At 39.1% G+C, this 19,634-nt stretch overlaps 3 protein-coding genes across 4 annotated transcripts; all 3 read left to right on the forward strand.

Annotated features, from left to right (window-relative positions):
• The first annotated feature begins 1,562 nt into the window (after nucleotides 1–1,562).
• On the forward strand, nucleotides 1,563–10,102 carry LOC143748537 (uncharacterized). Its single transcript, XM_077240551.1, has 18 exons — nucleotides 1,563–1,603; nucleotides 2,513–2,845; nucleotides 4,664–5,131; nucleotides 5,231–5,370; nucleotides 5,593–5,797; nucleotides 5,905–6,009; nucleotides 6,536–6,726; nucleotides 6,892–7,033; nucleotides 7,223–7,870; nucleotides 7,964–8,053; nucleotides 8,141–8,259; nucleotides 8,339–8,458; nucleotides 8,547–8,594; nucleotides 8,982–9,065; nucleotides 9,152–9,214; nucleotides 9,762–9,822; nucleotides 9,918–9,968; nucleotides 10,058–10,102. Exons 2-16 carry the CDS (start codon nucleotides 2,698–2,700, stop codon nucleotides 9,798–9,800), a joined length of 2,610 nt encoding a protein of 869 aa, XP_077096666.1. The 5' UTR covers nucleotides 1,563–1,603; nucleotides 2,513–2,697; the 3' UTR covers nucleotides 9,801–9,822; nucleotides 9,918–9,968; nucleotides 10,058–10,102.
• Nucleotides 10,058–13,203, forward strand: LOC143748539 (uncharacterized). Its single transcript, XM_077240552.1, has 5 exons — nucleotides 10,058–10,102; nucleotides 10,515–10,567; nucleotides 10,652–10,692; nucleotides 10,792–10,945; nucleotides 12,146–13,203. Exons 3-5 carry the CDS (start codon nucleotides 10,657–10,659, stop codon nucleotides 12,373–12,375), a joined length of 420 nt encoding a protein of 139 aa, XP_077096667.1. The 5' UTR covers nucleotides 10,058–10,102; nucleotides 10,515–10,567; nucleotides 10,652–10,656; the 3' UTR covers nucleotides 12,376–13,203.
• A 1,083-nt stretch (nucleotides 13,204–14,286) lies between these two features.
• Nucleotides 14,287–18,439, forward strand: ficd (FIC domain protein adenylyltransferase). Of its 2 annotated transcripts, none has more exons than XM_077241351.1 (3): nucleotides 14,287–14,394; nucleotides 14,994–15,342; nucleotides 16,660–18,439. In XM_077241351.1, exons 2-3 carry the CDS (start codon nucleotides 15,072–15,074, stop codon nucleotides 17,736–17,738), a joined length of 1,350 nt encoding a protein of 449 aa, XP_077097466.1. In that variant the 5' UTR covers nucleotides 14,287–14,394; nucleotides 14,994–15,071; the 3' UTR covers nucleotides 17,739–18,439. The 2 variants fall into 2 exon arrangements, with proteins under 2 accessions (XP_077097466.1, XP_077097467.1); XM_077241352.1 differs by having other exon boundaries at nucleotides 14,301–14,394; nucleotides 15,011–15,342.
• The last annotated feature ends 1,195 nt before the right edge of the window (nucleotides 18,440–19,634 follow it).

Genomic DNA, 19,634 nt, shown 5'->3' on the forward strand with positions numbered 1-19,634 from the left:
TTCAACAGCTAACTTGAAAAATCTAGGGTGCTTTCACACCAACTCGGAACGGAGCGGGCACGGTTCGCATGAAAAATCGCTAATTATGTAAACGCTGTCTGTCATGCGGACCCGGATGCGCACTGGGGTACCAAACCCGAGACTGCCTGGAGGAGGTGCGCTGAGTTCGGTTGCACTCGAACCGTCCCGCGGCTCGCGTGAATGTGAAAGCATCACGGACTCGGGTGCGCACTTGTTCAGGAAGTAAGTGACCTGCGCATGCTTTTTAGCTGATTATGATGTATTTAGTTAAATAAAACACATGTAAGGGATGATAGTGTGTTGATAATTTACCTTGGATAAGAGCGAGAGTGAGTCTGCAGTGTATTCGCACACAGCGCGTGGACTCAGGGCAACAAATTAATGGAAATCCACTGTCTCCTGCGTTTGCAATCAGCAAAAAGCCAAATGCGACACACAGTAAACCGGTGTTGTTCACTCAGCTGTGCATAATAGCACCAAATAAAATAAAAAAACACAATATATTGACCCGACGACAACGTAGCAAATTATAAACATTTTTGTTGATTTATTTGAAACTTAATAGATATCATGTAAAAATATATATTATTGAATCGTATCGAATCGTATCGCGGGGAATTCTGAAGTATCGAAAATAATCGAATCGTTGGCTTAAGAAATCGGTATCCTATCGAATCGTCATGTAGGCTCCGATTTACACCCCTAATTGTCATGAGTGATCAAACGGAAGCAATAGCAGTCAACTCTTTTATTTAAATTATGATATAGATAGGCAGTCCAAAGTCCAGGCAAACAGGTTAGTAGCGCAGGGACTCCGATGGTCAAATGACAGTGCAGCGTGCAGTGGTAGTGGTGGTAAAAATCCAACGACGAACAGTAGGCCTAATCCAACATCCAACAAACAAGAACCGGAACAAGAGAAGCACACGTCTGAACGAGACTGGGAACACACACACCGGGAACCACAAACAACGATCTGACAAAGGAGATGAGAAGTTGATGAGAATATACACACATGAATGATAGACTGCAGCTGGTGATGGGTGATTGCTGACGAGCGCTGATGAGCGGCACGCCCCTCTAGTCAGCACACACACATACAATAACAGAACCACGAGACAAGGGAGAAGCACCTGGCTGCAGCCTGCAGATTTGGGCGGGGGTGCACCTGGGGTGGGGCTGCACGTGCAGCCCCGCCCACAATGCTTCTCATTGGTTAGTTGCAAAGTGGTGACGTAGAACGAGGCGGGGCCGCACCTGGGGTGGGGCTGCACATCTCTGCCCATAGACATCATATGATGTCTATAGGCTTGTTCGACTTGAACCGGCGCTGCACAGACCGATCGGTTTATGACATCAAAGTACCGCGAGAGCGATTAGAGAGCAGACGGCTCCTTATGCTTTTGAATCGCTCTCGCGGTACTTTGATGTCATCAACCGATCGGTCTTTGCAGCGCCGGTTCAAGTCGAACAAGCCTTATGTCTCTACCCACCAACATCTCTTCTCATTGGTTAGTGGCGTGAACTCAACTCATGACGTCGGATCTATCATGGTTTCATTTCCGCTGTTCATCGCTGCATGGTGAGTACAGGCAAGCTACTCTTTTTTTGTTCTAATTTTATGTACAATTTTTAATTCTGATGTGGCGTTTAGTGTGATGTTAAAATGAAGTGGTGTAAAAATAAGATTGTGTAACTTTATTCACCATATCACACAAATAACTAGGGCAGTGTTTCCCAAAAGCATCGTAGGCGTGCGTGTGTGTGTGTGTGTGTGTGTGTGTGTGTGTGTTTGTGTGTGTGTGTGTGTGTGTGTGTGTGTGTGTGTGTGTGTGTGTGTGTGTGTGTGTGTGTGTGTGTGTGTGTGTATGTGTGTATATGTGTGTGTGTGGTTTTGAAGGGATTAGGATAAAGTGTTAAAACAAGGCCCTTAAAAAGAAATACAGTGGCGAAACTGAACCAGGAGAAGAAAAATAGGATTTACTAGTAACACTAGGTTATATTATTATATACTTATATACTAAGTTATATTGTTGGACTTTTTTTTCTATGAATAAATTGATTAAATGTAAGCTATTTTGATATTACTGTTACTAATAAGTATACATTTATTTAATTGAACATTAAACTACATTCAATAGTAATACAAATTCAACAAAACTCCTTGAAAGTAGGGCTTGTTTTATATATTGCATACTGTTACTTATACTTTTGCTGCTATACAGTATATGCACTGTCCAATCCTTCTGCTGGAGGGCCACTGTCCTGTAGAGTTTAGCTCCAACCCCAGTTAAACACACTTGAACCAGCCAATCAAGGTCTTACTAGACATACTAGAAGATTCCAGGCAGGAGTGTGGAGTCAAGCTGGAGCTAAACTCTGCAGGACAGTGGCCCTCCAGGAGCGACTTTGGACACCCCTGCACTAGAGTAATAAAATAATAAAACATTTAATGCTATTTCTGATGCTCTATACTTCTTTCTCTTTGCAGATCCTTGGCATTGTCATCCCCATTTATATTCCCTGTGTACCATTTTTGCTATTTACTTTATATTATTTTTGTTTTGCTGTGTAAATTATTCTCTTACTCTAATCCTCCATCTCTCTCACCTATTTTTTGTTGTTGTTTACTTTATAACCCAAAGGCTCTTTTAAGAGCCATTCCCCCCTGCAAAAATGCACACAACTGTGTTAAGCAAGGGGGAGTGTGAGCAGTATTTAAAAGACTGCAGTAGTAAGTGCCCATTCTGCCTGTACACCAGCATGCCACAGCTGATGTATTACCACATCAAAAATCATTTTCAGTGGGCAGTGCAACATCATGGTGAGTTTAACAGTCTTTTGCTTATGACACTTTATTTAGTTTAAGTATACTATAGTGCAGAACCAGCCAATAATGCACTGTGCATGCATGCTTCTGATTTCATTGCTTTTGAATTTGTAATATAATTTTAAATGAATTTGTAATTGAATTTTAAGGCTTAGGTAAACTTCATTTTCTGCATTCCGCACATTCACAGTTTGAGTGTGCAAACATCCAAAAGCATATTCCATTTACCATGGGTCTTTGTTGCTCAAATCACAAAAACATGTGCTTGCACGTGGATGGTGCTAATGACAGAAAATCTGTCTTGCGACTGTCCACCGTCCAGAGCAAAATGCAAACAAGTGAAGTTTAATTTCATCAAACCTTTTTTCCCCCCTCTTTCAGATTTCACCATTATAAAATGCAGTTTAAAATGTCGGGCAAAGTCCCATTTTCACTGCTGCTATTGTTCAGCAACTGTGATAATTAGGGGAAATTTGCTGAAGCACATTGCCAGCCATCCTTCACCACCAACCCGGCCTCAGTGCTCCTCCTCTGTCCCGCAGCCTCAGTGTTCCTCCTCTGTCCCGCAGCCTCAGTGCTCCTCCTCTGTCCCGCAGCCTCAGTGCTCCTCCTCTGTCCCGCAGCCTCAGTGCTCCTCCTCTGTCCCGCAGCCTCAGTGCTCCTCCTCTGTCCCGCAGCCTCAGTGCTCCTCCTCTGTCCCGCAGCCTCAGTGTTCCTCCTCTGCCCCGCAGCCTCAGTGCTCCTCCTCTGTCCCGCAGCCTCAGTGTTCCTCCTCTGCCCCGCAGCCTCAGTGCTCCTCCTCTGTCCCGCAGCCTCAGTGTTCCTCCTCTGTCCCGCAGCCTCAGTGCTCCTCCTCTGTCCCGCAGCCTCAGTGCTCCTCCTCTGTCCCGCAGCCTCAGTGCTCCTCCTCTGTCCCGCAGCCTCAGTGCTCCTCCTCTGTCCCGCAGCCTCAGTGCTCCTCCTCTGTCCCGCAGCCTCAGTTCTCCTCCTCTGTCCCGCAGCCTCAGTGCTCCTCCTCTGTCCCGCAGCCTCAGTGTTCCTCCTCTGTCCCGCAGCCTCAGTGTTCCTCCTCTGTCCCGCAGCCTCAGTGTTCCTCCTCTGCCCCGCAGCCTCAGTGTTCCTCCTCTGCCCCGCAGCCTCAGTGTTCCTCCTCTGTCCCGCAGCCTCAGTGTTCCTCCTCTGTCCCGCAGCCTCAGTGTTCCTCCTCTGTCCCGCAGCCTCAGTGTTCCTCCTCTCTCCAGCTGCCTCAGTCACCTGCCATCCTCCCAAAATGCTCAGTAAAGAGGACTGTAACTTGCAGCCAATGTGATTTGACCTTGCTTGCCAAAAATCTACGAACTCACATTAGAAGACATCACACTGAAAAGGAAAATGCAATTACTCCTGAGAGGCACTTTCAATCTCAGTGCATTGATGAAAAAATTGGAATATTTGCCATTGAAAAGGCTTTTCACGGTCAAGCAACACCCATACATGTAATAAAAAATACTTGGGGCCCAAACTATCGCTCAGCATGTGAACTTGACCAGTGTATTTTGAATTCAGAGTTTGCCCATAACACTGGGATACTGCCTTTTGAGTGTTGCCATGTCAAATCACTGTCTTTTTGTAAACAAGTTTTCAACCTCAATGATGCACTGACAGAGAACAGTCTCTCTCAGCTGGTGCTGCAGAAGTGGTTTGGTGAGGCAAGAAAAGCCCAGCTGTTAAAGTTGCAGCAAGAGGCAAATACTGCAGAGACACCTTTGTCTTTTCATGTCACTGTTGGAGGTCCATCAACAAAGCATTTCATTTCTGTATTTGAACCAACAGTGTCCTATTACAGCAGGATGGGAAGAGTTATGGTGGCTTATGATAAAAAGAAAAATAACTGGCATTGTCCTTGTGCCCGACCTCGCCAATCATGCATTCACAAGGCTACAGCAAAGTGGCATCTTTTCCAGATGATACCACAACTCTTCAAGAGGGTCAAGAGTTCAGAGGAGGTTTTCAACACTGCTCATACATGTAATGATGATGCCAGCGGTCAAGATCTTTCATATCCCCCCAACTCTACCACTGTTAAAAGGATGATGAAATATATGCTGGAAAATAAGAAGATTCCAGTGGAAATTCCACAGACCATTATGCAAAAGTCAAAACATGGAAAGGCTTTTAATAATTTCCCAAAACATCTTGTGCCTGAGGAAGTTGAATGCGGAATATGCAAGGGAGTTTTGAGTGAGCCAATGATGATAACTTGCCGGGCAAAGATCGTTACATTCAATGGAGTGATTCAGGGTATGACATTTGTTTAATTCATATTGCTTTGATCAATATTTTTTATGTTGTTGCTTTGATAGATATTTATTTGTCAGTAAATAGTCTTTGCTTTCTCAGGTGTATCTACTTACTACAAGCTGTGCCATAAATGCAACCTCACATACAGATACCAAGAATGGAGTGACGGTTTGCACAACTTCAACGATAATGTAATCGTCTCGTTACATTTGTGTGTGGTTTTGCGAAACTCTCTACAGGTACAATATTAGAAAATAATACCTGCTATTTTACTTGTGACTAGCAGGACTCTTTAACTTTTTTTTTTAAACACTTGTAGTATTATTATTGCTAATGACTCAGATAGGACATACATTTGATATTCACTTGGGCTTTAAATGACTAGAACGTCTTTTATAAGTTGAGGGCTCTTATTTTTATTTTATTTTAACCATTTCCCCTCCTTTTTGTTGTCCTTCCAGAATCACACAGCTGTAGGTAGGGTTGTGCAGACAATTGAAGCCACAGAGGGAGAGTCCTTGCCCAAAGGTGACCTAATCATGCAGGCGTATCTTCACTTTGAATCCTTATGTGATCTGGACTACATTTACTCCTGTGTGTCCTGTGGATACAATCCATCTACTGTGATTATGGACCTTCATAAAAAAGGAGTGTTCAGCATCCCAGGTAAGTAAAGTTATTGTAGTTGCATTGGTTCCTATCATAGATTTATGTTTCGGTTTAAATAAATAATTCACATATTTGGCTTTGAATTAAGTTTCTTTATATCAAAGTGAGTGAAATTCAGTCTCCACCTGCGACCTATGATGGTCATGTTGACATAGAAGAATTTTGGGATGCAGTGGCAATGGACATGATAAGCAGAGGGTTTTACCCAAGTAAGTTTCTTATTTGTCTCTCACATAGGGCTGCATGATATTGTGATATGGTTTAGTGTGATTAATTTATTAATTTATTAAATTATTTAAATTATTTGGAATTATATTATGGAAATATTTCCATATAACAATGCAATATTTGCAACAATTTTCCAAATTTCCAAATATACAAAAATTTTCACATGAGGATGCATTTACTGGAGAAGCAAAATCACTTGTTTTCTCTTTGAAATAAGTTATTTTTTCTTATCCCACTGCCAAATATTTAGCTTGTTTTAATCATAAACGCACTTAATTTTGGAATTAGTTTTAGAAAACAAGACTTGCTGTTTTGCTTTTCTACCAAATGCGTTTGAATGTAAGATTTATTTTAATATTTAAACTGGAAAACAAGATAAAAAAATACTATATATTATATATACAGAAAAACTAAATATTGCACTTTCGTTTTTTTCCAATATCATGCATTGCTAGTCTCATTTTGTATGGTTTGCGTGTTGCAATAAATAGCTGTATTTTTCTCAAGGTGGCAAAGAAAACCCATTTACAGTTTCACCTAGTTACCACAACTGGTCCCCATGGATAGGTCCAAAAACAAGGGAATCGGCCATGGTATTAAACACAGAGAGTGCAAAGGTTAAGTCCTCAAATGATGGAAGTGACATTGATGTGCCTTTTACTGAGGAAAGACTTGGTGATGAGCTGCTCCACCTCAAGGTAAATAGTTGTTTAAATTGTTCAGAAGGGTTTTACCACATTAAGCTATTATTACACTGTTGGCTGCATAGCACAGTGGTATGTATAGGGTCTCTTCATAAATATTATAATTTTATAGTAATTTATTTTTGCTGAACCTAATCACAAATTTGCATATTTGATCAGGTTTTCGATTTGAAAAAGCTGTGTCGACAGTGTGGGGTCGATGATGTTGGATCCAAAATGGATCTCATTCTCAGGCTTCGTAATAAAATGTCAAACAGAGTGACTTACAACAAGGTGTTTGAACAGGTGTGGGGTGCTTCTGGTGAGTGATGTTTTTTGTTACTCAATGAAGTTAACAATACAGTACTACAAACATTAATGAAATATGATATGACAAACTGCCTAAAGCAGCAATTACTCGTACCTATATCATTTCATATGTGTTATTGGAATGGTTTCACTGATCTTTCAGAAAATGTAGTTTTCATTCAATTGTTTTGTATGCTTTTAGGTGGCCTGGGTGTAATAATGTGTCCTTGTGGTGTTGTGTACTCTATTAAATTTAACTTGAGAGCAGAGAGTCCCCGTGACTTTGCAGACCTTCTCTTGTCTTGGAAACACTTTCCAAATATCACAATTTACGATTACCCTAGAGGATTAGTGGCACACACTAATAATCGAAAACCACTTCACCCACCTTTCCATCCCTTTGAGGGCAGAGTACAAGACCCCTCCTCTGAAAACATACAAAAAGCAAAAGAAGGAAAGCTAAAGGTTCATCTTCCCTGGTTGACTCACAAGAAAAAACCTATGGATCCTGACTGCCACCCATTGACAGCGTCCTCAGAGCACTATTGCCTGTGTGATGTTTTCCACCAAAGCAATAGTAAAGACAAGAGAGATGTGCTGCGCACTATTGGTCTTGTACCAGAGCTGGCTGGAAAGATCAATAGTCAGTGTGCCGAGCAGCTGTTTTCTGAAGTAAAGAGAAACAATTACTTCATGAATATGATAAGACCTTCTGCACACATTTTTCTTGCTCGAAACATCCTTCACCACCGGAATCTCACATGGAACAGGAAGAAGTTGGAACAATTCAAGAAATTGTTCAGTGGCAGTCCTAATTTGCAATTAGACTCCAATGGAAAGGTCATACTTGGTAATGTATAAATATTCTATTAATGTGCTGCATGTGAATAGGTCATTCCAGTCAATTAATTGTACTAACTATATCTTTATAACACCTGAGTAGGAGCAGAACCAGAACCAAATGTGGGACCAAATTATTCAAAGACAACCCAAACTTTGAATACAACTCTGAATGAGAAGGAAATGCATACAGGTTGAGGTTGTTCTTTAACTCATTGAAGATTTGCTAACATTTTAAGTGAATTATTATTTTTTTTTTTTATCTTTTACTTATGTACAGCTGTCCAGTCGCAGTGTGACCCTAAACTTTGTCGAAGTCCTGTGGTAACAAGCCTGAACATTGTTAAATCAAGCAAAACATTTTGGGGGACCATGCCAAATGAGGGGCAACAGCAGTTGGTAAGTGATTTTCAAGGATTTTATCTTTACAAAATACTGTTCATCAGCCTGAGCATTTATGTATTTATCTGAATGTTAGATAAACAATGCTTTGGATGTCAGAAAGTGCAAAGATGAGCTATTGGCAACTGTATACAACACAACGCTAAACCGATCAGACCTGTGCTGCCTGGGACTGGAAAGAGACGTTGAGGGAACGGTACACAGTTCAAAGACATTATATTTTAATATAGCAATTAATGGTGAAAGTTGTTTATATTGAGTTTCTATATTTTATTTAAACGCAGATTCTCAACTGTTGCCTGAAAGTGGTAGAGACCATAGCAAAATCACAGGTGAAATAGTCAAAATAATATTTTGTGCTCAATTTACTTTAGCTGCTTAAAGGGATAGTTTACCCAAAAATGAAAATTGTCATCATTTGAGTTTATTTCTTCTGTTGAACACAAAAGATGATGACGACTGTTAACCAAAGAGTTGCTGGTCCCCATTGTCTTCCATTGTATTGTAAAAAAATATATATATATGGAAGTATGTACAGGTATAATCATACACCAAAATTTTAATTTATTGGTGAACTATACATTTAAGCAGCCCCTTAGCAGAAATATACATACTTTTGTTGATGTGCTTACAGCGGTCAGAATGTTAATACTCCCAGATGTTGTATTTAAAATTCTCAATTTTGCCTTAAATTAAAGTATGTTCAATTTTCCATACAGAATGTGAATGTTTTTTCGGCCAGTTCACATCAAATTGAAACATGGCCAAACAGGACTCTTGAAGAGCAACTTCTACACCTGCCTGTATGTATTATAGTCAGTTCTGTTTAATATGAAACCCAGTCAAAGTTTCTAAATTTCAGTGATGACCAATATTATTTGTTTTCAAGCTGGATGAAAACATCGACTGGTTTATCTTCCCAACATGGATACCAGGGCATTGGATGGTTTGTGTAAGTCATTCTGAATCTGTAGTGTTTACCTGGGATAACTTATGTCTGCATAATTTTTAGATACTATTTGATATATTAACTGCAATTGTCTTTCGGTATATATATTGTGACATATCAACAGATTATGAAGCCTGGAGAGCATGACATTTTTTTCCTTGATCCTCTGCACGGCAAAACATTCAATAAGGAAGAATACATGCTCATCTACAGGTTTTTTAGTGCACTATTCGGAGTTCAGACATTGTGGTCGTTCCTCCTAACCACATTTTTGATATGATTGTGGTCGTTCTTAACCACTTTTTGATAAGATTGTGGTCGTTCTTAACCACATTTGAATAAAATTGTGGCCATTAACATTAAAGGTTTTTATGTGACTTGTTCATCTGACTTAGGATCTAATTTTTTTACAGATCACTTTTTTTGTAAAGTGTCAATGAAAATGATCATATAATACTCATGCCAAGTTCTGGTTCTGCCTCACATTTCAGTTCTCTTGTATTGTTTTGTTTGATGCAGTGCAGTAACTGTTTTGTCTTTGTCATCACAGAAACATTGCACAAATCATGTCTCCTGGGCCTTGGCATGAATACTGTGTCGATGATATTACGGTACCAATATTCATTTAAATAAATAACTGTAAAAGCATTGGAAATTGTTTTATTTTTTCAAGGTGGATTGACTCTGTGCATGGCAACATTAACAGGGCCTTCCACGACAACATCAAAGCAACAGCTGTGGTGTCTTTGTCCTAATGGTAAGTTTATAAAGCTGATGTGTTGCTTACTATGTGTTTATCCAGTATATGTATCTGAGCAAATTTATTTGTAATGTTTACCATTTCAGTATTCACTGAGCTTTGTGACAGCAGGGGCTTTTGATTTTACAGAGGTAAGTGAAAAATGCAATGGAAACCCCCCATGTTATTAACCTAACTGATTATTTATTTTTAACTTAGCCTGACATGCCTTGCATCAGGAGGTGGTGGTGTCTGCTGCTTTTGGAGAATTTCCCCTTGAGGGTTGTTTTCTTCCTTTTTTTGAATCCACATTTGAACTTGCACTCTAATTTTTGCTGTTCTGTCACACTATACGTACTGTTCATTGAAGTTTCAATTACCAAATGCTTAAATTTAGCAGTTTAAAATAAATAATTGTTTTTAACCATAGATTGCTAATAAATTCATTACATGTATCAATCTAAACAAGTGGATTTCAATTATGGTCCTGGGGATGTCATTAAGAACAAACTGTCTAAAATTGTTTAAATTGAACAAAATGTTTAAAAATTTTAACATTTAAAGGTCAGACGCTGAAAGAAAGCAACTCCGGAAAAAGAGGAGAGTAGAGAGAGCAGGTATTGGTTCCCACCTTAAATCTTGAACCGTAAATAACAGGGATTTGAAAATGATGCTACTCTTGTTCTTACCCTCCAATTTAGAGGTGATGGAAACCCCCCTGCCCATTGATTCTTTGACCAAGGTAAGCGCAGTATAAACTCCTGTCAATCTATCAGTTACCCTTTTTAATAAGTCATATTTAAATTTACATTTTGGACTGACTGTTGGCTACTTTGAACAGATGCCACCTGACATCCTGTGGCGGATCCTGATGGGAGTCGTCACAGATGACGGCGATGTGGCTTTCTGGAGACTTTCACTGACATGTAAGGTTTTCAGGGACGTTGTCAGCGATCCCAAATTCAGAGAAGAGGCCCACTTTGTATGGCTGGACAGTAAGTTTTTTTAAACCTAAGTTGTGAGTACTGTAAAAGGTACTTGAGAAAGTCTGTCCGTCCATCTATTTCTGTCTGTCTGTGGAATCTATCCATCTATCTGTCTGTTCTTCCTATCTATCTGTCTGTCTGTCTGTTCTTCCTATCTATCTATCTGTCTGTCTGTTCTTCCTATCTATCTATCTGTCTGTTCTTCCTATCTATCTATCTATCTATCTGTCTGTTCTTCCTATCTATCTATCTATCTGTCTGTCTGTCTGTCTGTTCTTCCTATCTGTCTGTTCTTCCTATCTATCTGTCTATCTGTTCTTCCTATCTATCTATCTATCTGTTCTTCCTATCTGTCTGTCTGTCTGTTCTTCCTATCTATCTATCTATCTATCTATCTATCTATCTATCTATCTGTTCTTCCTATCTGTCTGTCTGTCTGTTCTTCCTATCTATCTATCTGTTCTTCCTATCTATCTGTCTGTCTGTTCTTCCTATCTATCTATCTGTTCTTCCTATCTATCTATCTGTTCTTCCTATCTATCTGTCTGTCTGTTCTTCCTATCTATCTGTCTGTCTGTCTGTTCTTCCTATCTATCTGTCTATCTATCTGTCTGTTCTTCCTATCTATCTATCTATCTATCTATCTATCTATCTATCTGTTCTTCCTATCTGTCTGTCTGTCTGTTCTTCCTATCTATCTGTCTATCTATCTGTCTGTCTGTTCTTCCTATCTATCTGTCTATCTATCTGTTCTTCCTATCTGTCTGTCTGTCTGTTCTTCCTATCTATCTATCTATCTGTCTGTCTGTTCTTCCTATCTGCCTATCTGTCTGTCTGTCTGTTCTATCTGTCTGTCTCTATCTATCTGTCTGTCTGTCTGTCTGATAAACTGTATTGCCTTCAAAACTTTCAGCTTAAACTATTTTGATCTTCAAACTGAAAACCTTCAAACTTCAAGCTTTCAAACTTTTAGGATAGGCTTTCTCAAGCCAAATTAAAGTTTGTTGACAAACCTTTTTTTTAAACAAAGTAAGTCTCTTAGGTACTTTACAGACAAAGCCAATAACACTCAAGCATATCTTGTCTAACATTTTCCTATAATATGTTTAAAATGTATAAAAAAGAAATTCCTTGTATGACTCTGTACTATGTTAATGCCTTTCTTCAAAATGATTCAATATTGTTTGTTCTGTATTTTATCTAAATTAGGTGTTGTGAACTGGAGTGCCTTTTCCAGAGAATATAGGCAAGAGTTCCGGGTGCCGTACTCGTTGACTCTGTGCTTGCACTGCACTGAAGTATACAAGGACTGCCCACCTGGATATGTTGGTGATGGCAGAAGAGGAGTCCTGCGTGCATTTTATTCTGAGAAGGAAGTTGAGGGCTATTGCTCGGTTGATTGTTTTTTCAATGATGGAGGGGAATTTCAGGCTGAGTAGATTGTGAGTGTACGTGTGAGTGTACGTGTGAGTGTACGTGTGAGTGTACGTGTGAGTGTACGTGTGAGTGTACGTGTGAGTACGTGTGTACGTGTGAGTACGAGTGTACGTGTGTGTGTGAGTGTACGTGTGTGTGTGTGAGTGTACGTCTGTGTGTGAGTGTACGTCTGTGTGTGAGTGTACGTGCACCTGTGAGTGTACGTGCACCTGTGAGTGTGCGTACGTGCGTGAGCGTGCGTACGTGCGTGAGCGTGCGTACGTGCGTGAGTGTACGTGTGCGTACGTGTGTGTGTGTGTGTGTGTGTGTGTGTGTGTGTGTGTGTACGTACGTGTGTGTACGTACGTGTGTGTGTGTACGTACGTGTGTGTGTGTACGTACGTGTGTGTGTGTACGTACGTGTGTGTGTGTACGTACGTGTGTGTGTACGTACGTGTGTGTGTGTGTGTGTGTACGTACGTGTGTGTACGTACGTGTGTGTACGTACGTACGTGTGTGTGTGTACGTACGTGTGTGTGTACGTACGTGTGTGTGTGTGTGTGTGTACGTACTCGTGTGTACGTACGTGTGTGTACGTACGTACGTGTGTGTGTGTGTACGTGTTTTCCCTTTGAGTGCACGTACGTGTGCGTGTGTACCTGTGAGTGCACGTACGTGTCTGTGAGTGCACGTACGTGTCTGTGAGTGCACGTACGTGTCTGTGAGTGCACGTACGTGTGTGAGTGTGTACGTACTTGTGTGTGTGTATGGTTGATGTACGTGATTATCTGTATGTGTGCATATCTCTTTACACAATTATTCTTGTTTTGAAATAAAAGTTATCACTGGTATGAGTTTGGTTTTTTGAGTTGGCATGCATAATATGGGATACAGAGATTGACAATGTTTAAAGATTGTTTAACTACAAACTACTTTACTGGCATAAATGCACAAAAATAAACAAGAACTATTACAGAGGAATGATTAAAATAAGAAATATAAGGTGCCATTAATGTTTACAGTAATTTTGTAATTTACATAGTGAAGTGCAACAGAATGTGAAAAACTTTTAAAATACTGCACAGATATTACACAATATATACTCTGTGATTCCTTATAAGTTTACCTTAGATCAGGCATAGTTATGACTATGGATATGTGCTCTACTCCTTTTTGCTACTTTCATTATTACTTTAGAGTTTAATACCTTAAACCAGTATCATTTTATTAAAGTATTATTTCAAATTTGCGCATGCGTTTTGAAGACGCGTGACGTCAATCAACGCAAAATAGCGATTGAGTTTTCAAAGACCGCATTGTTTTCAACAGTATTTCCTGTTTACCGTGGCGTCGACGTCATTACTGTGCCACTAACCAATGAGAAGCGTTATGGGTGCAGCCCCGCCCCAGGTGCGGCCCCGCCTCGATCGACGTCATCACTTTGCCACTAACCAATGAGAAGCGTTATGGGTGGGACTGCACGTGCAGCCCCGCCCCAGATGCAGCCCCACCCCGATCTGCAGGCTGCAGCCAGGTGTACTTGGGTAAGTAGGATACATATTTTAAATAAAAGCAAATTAGCCATACCTTTTTTTTTTTACATTGTAGGCTATAACTTACATTTGATTTACAACTACGACAATAAAAGCTTTCCTCAAAAAAAGTCCTCAAAATAATAATTTCCTCATAGTGTATCATTAATTGAACTAATATAATATATGTAAATGCATATCTATGATTAAATAATATTGTAACTAGCAAAAAATGCTTATTAGATTAACAGTAAATAATATTACATACCAACGGATCCATCTTGTCCAATCATGTAGTTTCACGATCTGAAAAATGTGTTGTTGCACGATGGTGTGTGGCAAATATCTGACCAATCACTGAACGCATACTTTGTAAAATCAACCAATCAATTTTAACCTTACAAGTATGCGATACTCTTTTCGCGGAAGTTGACGTTGCTAACAGCAGGGCAAACATTTCTGATCATATCCAAAATGTATATTGAGAATAACACGTATATAACCAAGAAGGTATGTCTAAACATTTGCGTCTTGTTTTACATTTTATAAAAGGACGTAACTAGCCGCTGCTTTTAGGGTTAGGATAAAGTCTTTCTGTAGAAATCAAATGCATGAATGATGTAATGACTTGTCATGAACTGCTATAGTCATGGACTGTTTATTTTGGTAATCTTTCAGGTGTCAGATGTGGAAATATCTTGTTCTAAAATATTAGAAGCAACGTTATTAACCTACTGTGTTATTAAATAAAATAAAAAACGTAAGTGTGTTTTAAAATGTCAGTGTTTAAAACAGTATACAAGACGTGAATACATTTTAAATACTGGTGAGGTGCTTTAAAATAAATTACTGTATTTGTAGTCTCTCTGGACCATGATTAAATTTGACTCTGATCATTGGACTACCAAAAAGCATGATTGTAAGTGTGGTAGAAAAAATCACTGGACATAAGAAGCAAGCATTCAGATCAACATTCAGACTATTTCATAAACTGTCAGAATTCCCAAGATCCTCATGACTCACATTTGACTGAAAGGGGATTTTTTTCTCTCTCTCTTAATTGGATGATCTTAATTTAACATTTTTTGTCTCAACCTTCTCTCTCTCAGGTTTTCTATTCTCCCATGTTTTCAGTTTCATGCTAGAATGTCGGACACGTGGCCTGGGAAATCTGGATTCCTTGACTGATGGGAGCTCTGGCAGTATTTCGCCATGCCAGCAGCAGTCCTCTGCTCTGGAGTTGGGGACCCGCTCTGTTTGCCCTCCTGGGATCAGTATGTGTTCTGTTGCTGCCTTTAGTGGGCATAGAGGAGCAATGCTGTGCCACACTGAAGGGTATTGCTCTTTTGCGCTGCCAGCTGTGGGGGGGTGTCCAGCGGCCTGTAGTCCACACAACCAGCCTGACGGTCCCCTTCACAGCGCTAGACCTCCTGCCACAAAAACTCAAGCCCAGCAAAGGTACAGTTGAAGATGCTGCTGACTCTATTTACGTTCTTAATGCATGTCCCTGTACTTATTGTGCATAATGTATTGATGAATTATTTGTCATTACAAATTAAAAATCTTCATTATCTTAAAAAAAATGAAATAGGTTTTTCCTCTGAAATTGGGCATTCTGCTTGAGTCTAAATGTATTATTAATAATTTAAATTATTTATATATTTCAGATGCCCTGGTTCAGTGTCTTATAATTGCAATACCTTTTTCCAGTCTGAAACTCTGGAATTGTTATAAAAAAAATTAAATAAAAAAAAATTGTATACACTGCCATTCAAAAGTTTAGGATTGGTAAGATTATGTTTTTAAAAGATGTTTCTTATGCTCACCAAGGCTGCATTTATTTGATTAAAAAAAAATTTGTGAAATATTATTACAATTTAAAATAACTGTTTTCTATTTAAATATATTTTAAAATGTAGGCCTAACTTATTCCTGTGATGCAAAGTTGAATCTTCAGTGTCACATGATTCTTCAGAAATCATTCTAATGTGCTGATTTGGTGCTCAAGAAACTTCTTTTATTTTTATTATTATTATTATTATTATTATTATTATCACCAATGTTGTTATGTAAACTTTATTTTTTAGGATTCTTTGATGAATAGACAGTTCAAAAGAACAGCCTTTATCTGAAATGGAAAGCTTTTGTAACATTATACACTGCCGTTCAAAAGTTTTATCAAAAGTGAATTGTCCACAACTATTTTCAACATTGATAATAATAATGAATGTTGTTGTTTTTTTAGCATCAAATTAGCATTTTAGAATAATTTCTGAAGAATCATGTAACACTGAAGACTGGAGTAATGATGCTGAAAATTCACAGAAATAAATTCTATTTTAAAATATATTCAAATAGAAATATTTTAAATTGTGATAATATTTCATATCAAATAAATCAAAAACATTTTAAATAAATGGTTTTACTCATTTTATTACACTGTTCTGGTAACACCCATTTTTTCATGACTGTCAATTCACTCTCCTTTTTGTGTTGTTGAATTTCCAGTTTCTTAGATATTATGTGAAAAGGTTTGTTTGTGAATGACATTACATTTTCTGACAGTTTTATATTCTAACATGCTTTTGTCTCATCTAGCTTTTGAATGTTTGTCAGTTTTAAAAGCAATTTACTGTGTAACAAATGCCGATCAAATATATACGACTGGGAAAAAAAATGAAACTTACGTTCAAGATAAGTGATAGTGCCTTTTGACTATGCGTCTCTCAGCTGGAATGTCATATTGTGTAACGCTCACCGTCTGCTTGTTTACAGAGACTCGGTTAGAGGCAAAGGCGGCTCTCCAGCAGGCTTTGGAGATGAAAAAAAATGGAAAAAGAGAGAAAGCTCATAAGCTGCTTGTCCACGCACTCAACATGAACCCTGAGTTTGTGGATGCGCTCACTGAACTGGGAACCATTCTGGAGGAGGAAAAAGATGTTGTCCAAGCTGACCACCTCTACACCAAGGCCCTCGCCATCTCGCCCTGTAACGAAAAGGCTCTGGTAAACAGGGATCGCACTCTCCCTTTAGTAGAGGAAATAGATCAACGCCACTTTGGAATCATAGATGGAAAGGTGCGACGTCTCATGTCCATCCCCAAGGGCAACTCTGCCTTGCGTCGGGTCATGGAGGAGACCTACTACCATCATATTTACCACACCGTTGCTATCGAAGGCAACACTCTCACTCTATCGGAGATTCGCCATATTATTGAGACCAGATATGCTGTACCAGGTAAGAGTCTTCAAGAACAGAATGAGGCAATTGGTGTAGATGTAGCCATGAAGTACATCAACACCACCTTGCTGTCCCGTGCTGGAGCGATCACTGTAAATGACATCCTAGAGATCCACCGGCGGGTTCTAGGCTACGCCGATCCCGTGGAAGCCGGGCGATTCCGTGCTAGCCAGGTGTTCGTGGGACATCACATCCCACCGCACCCGCAGGACTTGGACTGGCACATGCAGGAGCTGGTGCAGTGGTTGAACTCTGAGGAAGCGCTGCATCTACACCCGGTGGAGTTTGCAGCTCTCGCGCACTATAAACTGGTTTACGTGCATCCGTTTGTGGACGGGAACGGACGGACGTCCCGCCTGCTCATGAATTTAATTCTAATGCAAGCTAGTTATCCACCGATCACCATTCGGAAAGAGCAGAGGGTAGAGTATTACTCCGCCCTGGATACAGCCAACGAGGGTGACGTTAGGCCGTTTATTCGATTTATTGCGAAATGCACAGAAATTACACTTGACACACTACTGATAGCCACAACCGAGCATGCAGTTGGGCTGCCCGGGTCAAGTAATCATGCCTTCCCTGACTGTAAACGCACCATACCTGTGCATAGCTGAAAAATGTGTGTTGGTAGATGGGAAAAGATTGCACATGCATGTACATTGAAGTGCCATATGGTCCATATCAGCCTCTGAAATAAATCATTGTCCAACCTTATACTGCTAGCTTGGGTCCTACAGTACATGGACAAATTGTGGATCCATTTTTTTTGCTGCATTTAATGTGTAGCTATATTCGTTACAAATCCTGTTTGTTTGTTTTTTGACTTTAAAATGTCCATATTTTACCCCTACAACTTTGTAGTCAGTTTTAAATTAGAAATGAAAGAAAAGCTTTTCTTTTCTTGGAATAAGAACAGCATTACCTTAAGCATAATCCCTGATTTAGTTTTACATCACGTTTTTTTGGTTTATTTTAAAAGGTCATTCATTTTTAAATGTAACTGAAGTACATTTTCTTTTGCGATATGAAAATGATTATTCAGTGATGTATGATGCAAGGGATATTATAATTGAATACAGCCGTTCAAAATGTTATTTCGGAAGATTATTGATTACAGGAATATTGTTGAAATGTTTTATTTACAATGTGAACTTTTTTTAATCAGTATCTTAAAAGATAATTTGATTAATTATGGGTTTGCCACTATTTTCAAGCACTTTAGTTTGATCTATTTAAACGGGTTTAATTTATATTACTACTTCTAAAAAGCTATTTTATTATAGTGTGTAATAAATTTTTTTGCAACTTCTCATTACTTTCTAGTATTTAGTGGATTTATGTCTTAATTTCCTTCTGACTTTTCATATTCAGGTTAATAGTCAGTATCCACTGTTGTGAAATATGACTTGCTGATGTCAGATGTAGCCTTGACAAAAGATCAAACCGGTCCACTTATGAATTCGTTTTTAAACAATTCTAAAAATCAATGTGAGCATAAATATCACACAAGTCATGTTTGACAACCACATACATTTATTTGCTTCATTAAACAATTTAGGCCTTAAAACAAAAAGGATCAAATAAAATTAAACCATACGTCTAAATACAACTTGAGCAACACAGGAAATACAAGAAGAGCATTATCAGAAATTGAGTGCCTAAAGATGACACTTACGTGGTAAATCAAGAAAGTGCACAATCTATTACATGTATGCTATGTTTTCGTTATTTTTAATGTGGAACAAGACTTTCAACAACACTCCCCCCCCCCCCCCCCCTCAATCACTACTTTAGGCCACTGTGGTGATCAAACGCAAATATATAGAGCTACTTTTTTTTCTTCTTTTTTTTTTACTTTGTTCAAAATATACAAATGTTTTACAAAACTATCGCCAACCAATGAGGGGTTGAACAAGAATCAAACACAATCAAAAGAACAATGCAGGAGGGAACTGTCTAGTGTAAAACACTGCAGTTTAAAGAAATACATCAGCTAAACATTTAATAGTGGATGAAATACACGTCCATCATTGCCATCAAAACCAGCAAATAATTCTAATATCCAGGACATTATATGATATATGTTGTGTATATATACAATACAGTATATGATGGGTTCACAATTACGTGAACTCGTAGTGGAAGGTTTTAGCGATACACCTGCATAGATTCAACTTCAGGAAAGGTCCAAATAGGTTGTAAAACTATCAGCTCAGCCAGCCCTTTGAATATGACCACGTATGCATGTGAAATCTAAGGTTCTAAACTGAATGTTGAATTGAATCTGGCTGTGGAGCACAAGCTTAACCTTCAGACCATTATTGAGTACACAAGGTAAGGCAGGTTTACAAGCTGTTTCAGCAGTTAAACAAGATTCTAGGGCAGCACTTGGAGAAATACAAAAATGCGTGATAAAACTCGGCAAATAGAATCTACTAATTTCCAGGACAGGACACAGCTTTTAAATCAAGCGCTGCAGTCTAATAAACACCAAAGTTGAACCTCTTAGA

This window comes from Siphateles boraxobius, unplaced genomic scaffold (assembly GCF_051911475.1).
Source record: "Siphateles boraxobius isolate OS27281-9 unplaced genomic scaffold, OSU_SipBor_1 24, whole genome shotgun sequence".
Classification (NCBI taxonomy): Eukaryota; Metazoa; Chordata; class Actinopteri; order Cypriniformes; family Leuciscidae; genus Siphateles; species Siphateles boraxobius.

Excerpts from the sequence above, each read along its gene's own strand:
- LOC143748539 (XM_077240552.1), top strand. The coding sequence starts at position 10,657 with ATGGAAACCCCCCTGCCCATTGATTCTTTGACCAAG. Across the intron at positions 10,693-10,791 it reads CCATTGATTCTTTGACCAAG|ATGCCACCTGACATCCTGTG; the intron begins GTAAGCGCAGTA and ends TACTTTGAACAG. Across the intron at positions 10,946-12,145 it reads CCACTTTGTATGGCTGGACA|GTGTTGTGAACTGGAGTGCC; the intron begins GTAAGTTTTTTT and ends TATCTAAATTAG.
- LOC143748537 (XM_077240551.1), top strand. The coding sequence starts at position 2,698 with ATGCACACAACTGTGTTAAGCAAGGGGGAGTGTGAGCAGTATTTAAAA. Across the intron at positions 5,798-5,904 it reads AGGAGTGTTCAGCATCCCAG|TGAGTGAAATTCAGTCTCCA; the intron begins GTAAGTAAAGTT and ends TTTATATCAAAG. Across the intron at positions 6,727-6,891 it reads ATGAGCTGCTCCACCTCAAG|GTTTTCGATTTGAAAAAGCT; the intron begins GTAAATAGTTGT and ends ATATTTGATCAG.
- ficd (XM_077241351.1), top strand. The coding sequence starts at position 15,072 with ATGGGAGCTCTGGCAGTATTTCGCCATGCCAGCAGCAGTCCTCTGCTC. Across the intron at positions 15,343-16,659 it reads AAAACTCAAGCCCAGCAAAG|AGACTCGGTTAGAGGCAAAG; the intron begins GTACAGTTGAAG and ends GCTTGTTTACAG.